The sequence below is a fragment of the Etheostoma cragini genome, chromosome 16 (genome assembly GCF_013103735.1).
Source record: "Etheostoma cragini isolate CJK2018 chromosome 16, CSU_Ecrag_1.0, whole genome shotgun sequence".
In the NCBI taxonomy this organism is placed as follows: Eukaryota; Metazoa; Chordata; class Actinopteri; order Perciformes; family Percidae; genus Etheostoma; species Etheostoma cragini.
Genome location: NC_048422.1, coordinates 13,266,920 through 13,274,075, shown reverse-complemented (window position 1 = coordinate 13,274,075; position 7,156 = coordinate 13,266,920). Strand labels below are relative to the sequence as shown.

Below are 7,156 nucleotides of genomic sequence, written 5' to 3'. Positions count from 1 at the left end.
TCTGCAATGGAAAACGGAAGTATAATGGGCCGAGGCGAGCCGAGGCAAGCTGTTACCAGCAGTGGAAAAACGCCATAAAAGAACTGTTCCAGCGGTTGGACAGGCTTACCTGGTACATATCAGGCACCAAAAAGAGTCCTTCAATTTTAAGAAGAATTTGTCTGTTTATTTTCACCCATCACTGCACACGCAGTTCACCAACAGGTATGCAGAAAATAGAAATAAAGTGTACTTACTTACATTTGTTGTGACGCAACAAAGCAGCCTCTCTAAACACAAAGCAGATCAAGTTTGACTTTTTTGTGGAAGCCAAAATGTGGTTAGTATTTGATTAGTTGCATAGCTTTAATAATTAATTAGATATGGGGGTAAGATGACAATCATTTCTCTTCTTTCTTGACCTGATTTTATAAGAGGTTTTTTTTGTTGCCTTTTTATGGAATTGGAATTGCTTATCAGCTGTTATTTACTCAACTTGTATCACTAAGACACATTTCCCATTTAACACTAGCAGTAGGCTTTTTGGATGACTCCATGTCTTAAAACACTCCATCTGTCTTTCTTTTCTTGCATTATTGGCTGTTTCATTTGTTGTTGTTTTAGTTTTTGTCGGTTAGCATATTCTTCTCTTAATTTACAGAATGCTACAGCCTTTTTCGGATCAAATGATCTCACCCAGAATGCACTGGAGAAAAACTTTCTGGGCAGAGAATCACTCAAACCTCTAAATATTTGACATGAGGGAGCTAAAGGAGCTACAGACAACCTGATGATTTTTTTTCTTTTTTTACAGAGAAAAGGGGATTCCACTGTACCGTCCTTTGTGAATCGCATCCCGAGTTCTGACACACCACCCACCATGTTAAGAACCAACAAGTTCACATCTGGCTTTCAGAGCATTGTGGAGGCGTATGGGGTGGGGGACTATCGCGAGGTAAGCCCAGGTAAGAACTCGTCTTGTAAATAATAAACTTTAAAGTGCCTTTTTGTTTGCTATAAGGAAGTTCAGAGGAAGTGCATTGAAGATGTGTCTCTCATCGGCAGCTCCCTACACCATCATCACATTCCCCTTTCTGTTTGCTGTGATGTTTGGCGATCTCGGCCACGGGATGGTAATGAGTCTCTTTGCCTTGTGGATGGTGTTGACTGAAAAAAAGCAGAAAAAGAAACGATCCAGTAATGAGGTAGGAATGAGTTGTTCCTCTCATCCATAATGCAGAGTTTGATGATTGTTAGATTTAGCTGATAGCTGAGTCTCTGCTGATCTCAGATATGGGCGATGCTCTTCAACGGACGTTACATCATCCTCATGATGGGGCTTTTCTCTGTCTACACCGGGCTGATTTACAACGACTGTTTCTCCAAGTCTCTCAACATATTTGGCTCTGGGTGGAGTGTAAAAGCTATGTTTACAAATCAGCAGTGGACGTGAGTAAAATACACAAGCTCCGAATTTCTTTTTTTGTGTCCGTATATTTGATCTTTTAATAGGTTTTTCAAACTGACACTTCTCTTTCTTTACATGGCAGAAATAAAACCCTCCGAACAAATGCTTTGCTCACGTTGGACCCTAACGTCAGTGGCGTTTTCATTGGGCCATACCCCTTTGGCATTGATCCTGTGAGTAAATACACTCAGAGATTACGGTCAGGATGTAATGGTTGATTAACTTTCTCATAATTTTCACTGAGATGCTTTTTAACATCCCACCAGATATGGAACATGGCAGTGAACCGGCTGTCCTTCCTCAACTCGTACAAGATGAAGATGTCAGTTGTCATCGGGGTCATCCACATGAGCTTTGGAGTAGTGCTGAGTGTCTTCAATCACTTGTGAGTGGCTCGAGATATAAGTCCCTGCCCGTAACCTAGCATCCCTTTTGTTCGTGTACTTACAGCATGGGCGCCCATCAGTGTCAGGCATCAACATGTGTAGATACAAAGTAATTTATTGATACACTGTACGTCAGTATTCCAGGCATTGGGATTGGCTGGTATCTCTTTTAGGCTACACATGCTAACTAACCAACCAGCGTTGACACTTCTACTGGATACAAATAAATGAATTTTCTTGAATGTATTGACTTGAATGTGAATGAGTCTCTAGGCTTTGGACATTATTCTATTATTAACAATGCTAAGAGTCTACTGCCACGCTAGCGGCTCTACGAGACTGTGCTAAATGCTAACATGCTAATGTTTAGCAGGTATAATGTTACTGTGTTCAGTGTGTTAGTACCCATTCCTAGAGCAATTCAACTATTTGAATTACCACTGCTTAAAAAATATGAATGAGCCACACCATTGCACTGTAGTTAATTTTGGATCAATTACAAATAATATTACCAGCCTTATCCTTAAAGTAGCCGTTTTGAAAGGGAGTCTGGTGCAGCAGCCATAGAATGGAGTAACGTCTCAAGATGCTGTGTGAAATGTTTGTATTTCAAGTTGTTTAAATGGTACACATTTGATTATTTCCAATGAATTGTTAGCGTTTCCTCTCTTTGCCCAATTAACCATCTTTTAGCCAGTACCCGGCAGGTTGTCTTGACATGTAAAAATGATCTAGCTGTAAATACTGGCAAGCATACAATTTAGTATAGTAGTTTGATTTTAGAATCAAAGGAGTTTCAGTCAGTTGTTTTTTTAGAATTTTCTCATAAAGAAACTCCTCTGGAAATCAATAAGTGTTAGTTACCTCACTATATGTACTGTATTTATCACAGTTGTCTCAGCAGCTAATCATTAATATCACTAATAAAACTGTAATATAAAAAACAAGAATTCACCATCAGCACCATTGTCAGTGGTAAACTACTCCACAGAACGTCCATTTATGTATTTTAGCTTAAAAATGTATAGTTTTAATAAACATTTAAGGGTCCAATCACTGAAACCACTCTCTTATCACTTTCTATATTCCCATACTTTGTTCTCTCCATTCAGGCACTTCCGACAGAAATTTAATGTCTATCTGCTATTTCTTCCTGAGCTGCTCTTCCTGCTCTGTCTCTTTGGCTACCTGGTCTTCATGATTCTCTACAAGTGGTTGGCATTCAGTGCACGAGACTCCAGCCAGGCTCCCAGCATCCTCATTCACTTCATTAACATGTTCGTCATGCAGGGGAAGGATCTCATTCCTCTATACCCAGGACAGGTACAGTGTGTGTGTGTATTGACGATCTGAAACATAATCAGCTTTGAATGCATTTACATCCTTGCTAATGCGTTTTTTTTGTTGCCTTGATTTTACAGACTGGGCTGCAGATTTTTTTAGTGGTGATAGCTATGCTGTCAGTTCCTGTGCTGCTGTTAGGAAAACCTCTTCACTTGTTTTGGTTGTACCGTGGAGGCAAAGGCCTGCGCAGACGCAGAGTACGTGTGATCAAACGTATTTGAAATATATTACATGTTCAACATACATTTTTATCAATACTTCGAAAATCAAAACTGTTGTCTCGCCACAGGGTTATGAGAGGGTAAGGCGTGTAAGTGAGGATGACTCTTCCACAGCACCATCCTATGAAGATGATGAAGAGGAGGGACTTGATAAAATGCCAAGCAGAGAAGCTCTTCCCAAAGAGGTCAGAGAGCCACCAGTACCATTATTTCAATGATTTCAAGCTGCAACATGCACTATAAATGACCTGACATCATTCTGTATTCTGTATCATTCTGTATCAGTCTGTCTTTGTCTGTGAGCCAGCATATGCATGTCTAGATTTTCCCATTAAAATACTCTTTTCAAAGTTATTTATAGTCACATTAGAAAATACTTATGTTTACTGCATTGTATTCTTGTCTTGTATGCTGATTTTGGTATGTCTAATGTTTATATAACTTGTCACATCATTGGTTTGGAAACATCTAGCTAAAGGGTCTACAGTTGGAAATATACAGATGTGTTTAATAATATGCATAACACTTTTATACATAGAAATAAATGAAATGATCCAAGAGAGAAAGTAGGCTCAGAAAAGAATTGTGGAGTTAATTTATGACTACGTGAACACCAGCATTGTCTTTTTGTAAATTTCACAATGCAGAAATATTATATAAAACAACAGAGCCAAAATGATCTGGATTGCATTTACAGCGGTATGAATTAAGTGTGATATCTTATAATTTTTTGAACTGTTTTGCAGTTTGACTTTGCGGATGTGCTCCTGTACCAGGCCATTCACACTATCGAATACTGCCTGGGCTGCATTTCCAACACTGCATCATACCTGCGTCTCTGGGCGCTCAGCTTGGCTCACGCCCGTAAGTGCAGTCAGGAACAGTACCACTTTCACTTCTTTACCTTGGATAACAAATTTTTTTTGCGTCTTCGTGTATTGTGCATCTTTTTGGCCTTTGTTGTATTTTTTTTAGAGCTGTCGGAGGTGTTGTGGGGCATGGTGATGCGCCTGGGTCTGAGGATCACCACCAGAGTGGGGGTGGTGTTTTTAGTCCCTGTGTTCGGCCTCTTCGCCATGCTCACTGTGTCCATCCTACTAGTCATGGAAGGTTTATCAGCGTTCCTCCACGCTCTCAGACTTCACTGGTGAGTCTCATTGTACCAATTAATTACAAAATTTAAACTGTATTCTTCAGTTCAGGAATTTATTATTGTGATTTAAGACTAGACAGTGTATTGGATTGTTGCTATTGTAATAAGCAGATTATTTTCTCAATTAATTGACTAATCATTTGGTCTATAAAATGTCATCCCCTTGCAATTTCCCAGAATGAAAGATTATGTCATTAAATTGCTGGCTTTCTTTGAACCAACAGTCCAAAAGATAAAAACATTCAATTTACAAGCAGAGAAGACTAAACTATTTGCGTTTTACAGCTCGTGAGCAGAGGATTTCCAGCATTGTTACTTTAAATATTTCCTCAAACACTTGATTGATTATCAAAACAACATCCATACTTATCATTTCTCCTCTCCACCAAAATGCCTTTTGATAAGAGCTTCAATAATGTGTCTAAAAAATATTCCCAAAATATTGCATTATTAAGACAGACAAGTTTTTTCAGTGTGACCTATCTCTGCTTAATTCACTTTCCTGTTTGCGTTTGGTCTTCCTTATCAGTGCCATTAGTTGCTCACTTGAACAATTGATTTCAGGGTGGAGTTTCAGAACAAGTTCTACCACGGGACTGGTGTCAAGTTTGTGCCCTTTGACTTCTCCCACCTGCCCTCGGTTTTTGAACATGATGGCTTGCTCTAAAAAAATAAAAATAAAATGGACAGTGTTGCATAAGAGTGGAAGAAGACTTCACACTGTGGTGACGACAACAAACCTTCTAGATACTGGACTGAAACTCACTCTTGTAGCAACGTTTTTCACCATGACGATTTTTAAAAATGTTATCGGCTGTGCTGACTGCCTTACTACTGTACCCAGCAAACCTCTGAATGTACAGAGGTTCGAAATTCTTCTTGAGTTAATGATTTAATTTTGTTGGTGAGATTCTGCTGAACATTACTTGCCACATCAGTTAGGTAAATTTAAATATTTTATTTGCACTGTGCTGTGTAAACTGGTTTTGCATTATTTACAACGTGGTATTTAAAATAAAGAGTTTTACAGTGCAATGTAAAGTCACAAGAATATCTATCGGCGACCATTTCAAGCATCCTGATGTACGTAGTGCCATAGAGATTTACTTCTGATGATGATACAGGGATGCCTTTGGGTCTTTTAAAACTGCTCCTCCACGTGAGAGAAAACCTGTACACATAAAAATCTAAAGTTAAGAAAATAAAAAAAAACATTACAACCCTTTTTGTGAGGCATAATTTCACAAAGCACTTTGCAGAAATGATTGTACAATGACAAGTTTTCACTGATGACTGTGATGATGCCAAATGAAAATAATTTTCAACTGTCAGCTGTTTGCTTATACTTATTAATGCATTTATTTAAGCGTAACCTCCCCTGTAATCAAATAGAAAAATGTCAACTGCTCCAGAAAAACTAAAGAGGCTTTGGGCCTTTACTTGATGATACTGCTTGTTGCGTTTGTTAATGATAATTAATCATGGTATTTATTTAAATTATTGTCTGTACAAGAGTCTAATATTTTATGATTTTGATGTGTTGAATAAAGGTTTCAAGAAATGCAAGCAAAGCATTCAGTGTTAAGTGACATTTATTTGGCTCCTTCATTTATTCAGTCATTCATTTTGTTGGGCAGGTAATCAATAACAAGAAACGACTGCCATAATCATCGGTCCATCACGTTTGATTGACAGGTTGTTCTGTCAGAATTTAAGTTGGGTGAATAAGTAAGTGTTTTTGCATACAGAGATATTGTTTTGCCCTCAATTGTTGTTTATCTTCCTGATTGAGCAATGTGCATTTTGACAATACTATAAATGATCACATTAAATGTGAAAAGTTTCATGTAATACAGTGATACATTTTTTATTATAACATTAAACCTTTTTCATTTAAACATGATAAATAGTATATTGTAATAAATACAATTTTCTTGTTGATTAACTTGATAAGTTTGCATGTTGGAACTGCATGAGAATATATTGTTAAAACGGGAAAATATCTTTACAGGATGTGAAAAACATCTTGTAATTACAATACACGTTTCACATAATAACGTGATACCAAAATGTTTTTCTTCTGGGGCATTGCACTAATGTGCTTCCATAGCTTTATGAGCAAGTTAAAACAAATCTTAAAATATCCAAAATAATGTCTTAAATCGAGAGAAATCTAAGCCATCTCTAAAGTTCCCCTCTGGTGGCGTTAACCTAACAGTGCAACTGAGTAGGCTACCAAAAGATGCAACATACTGTGTAATTAGGAATTTTAATCTGATTGTATTCTAAAACTTGACTTTATTTACATATGAACAATTATTTATTTGACAATTCTTAATTAGGTCTTTGAAATCTGACCTTGTTTTTACTGTTTAATAGGGAAATGCAATCTCATGATTCCTATTTTTTTTCAGTCTTTCCGTCATGAAAAAGAAGTCATGCAAATCCTCAGTTTGTTTATCTTGAATTAACATCAAACCCTTAATGGAGGAAGTATTCATCCATCCATCCATCCATCCTCCAACAGACTCCTGCTCTAAAAAACTGCAGTGAATGCCATGTGTGTGACAAGCACATACACACGAACACACACGCACACAATCCT

At 37.6% G+C, this 7,156-nt stretch overlaps 1 protein-coding gene across 4 annotated transcripts in view; it reads left to right on the top strand.

Annotated features, from left to right (window-relative positions):
* The window catches only part of atp6v0a2a (ATPase H+ transporting V0 subunit a2a), a 13,108-nt gene extending 6,985 nt beyond the window's left edge, over nt 1-6,123 (top strand). For all 4 annotated transcript variants that reach the window (XM_034896660.1, XM_034896659.1, XM_034896658.1 and 1 more), the window contains 11 exons: nt 794-944; nt 1,045-1,184; nt 1,271-1,428; nt 1,530-1,620; nt 1,714-1,832; nt 2,946-3,156; nt 3,255-3,374; nt 3,467-3,583; nt 4,145-4,262; nt 4,374-4,545; nt 5,116-6,123. In XM_034896660.1, coding sequence (XP_034752551.1) covers nt 794-944; nt 1,045-1,184; nt 1,271-1,428; nt 1,530-1,620; nt 1,714-1,832; nt 2,946-3,156; nt 3,255-3,374; nt 3,467-3,583; nt 4,145-4,262; nt 4,374-4,545; nt 5,116-5,218 — 1,500 coding nt within the window. In that variant the 3' untranslated portion in view covers nt 5,219-6,123. The remainder of the gene's footprint in view (nt 1-793; nt 945-1,044; nt 1,185-1,270; nt 1,429-1,529; nt 1,621-1,713; nt 1,833-2,945; nt 3,157-3,254; nt 3,375-3,466; nt 3,584-4,144; nt 4,263-4,373; nt 4,546-5,115) is intronic.
* Nucleotides 6,124-7,156: the final 1,033 nt, after the last annotated feature.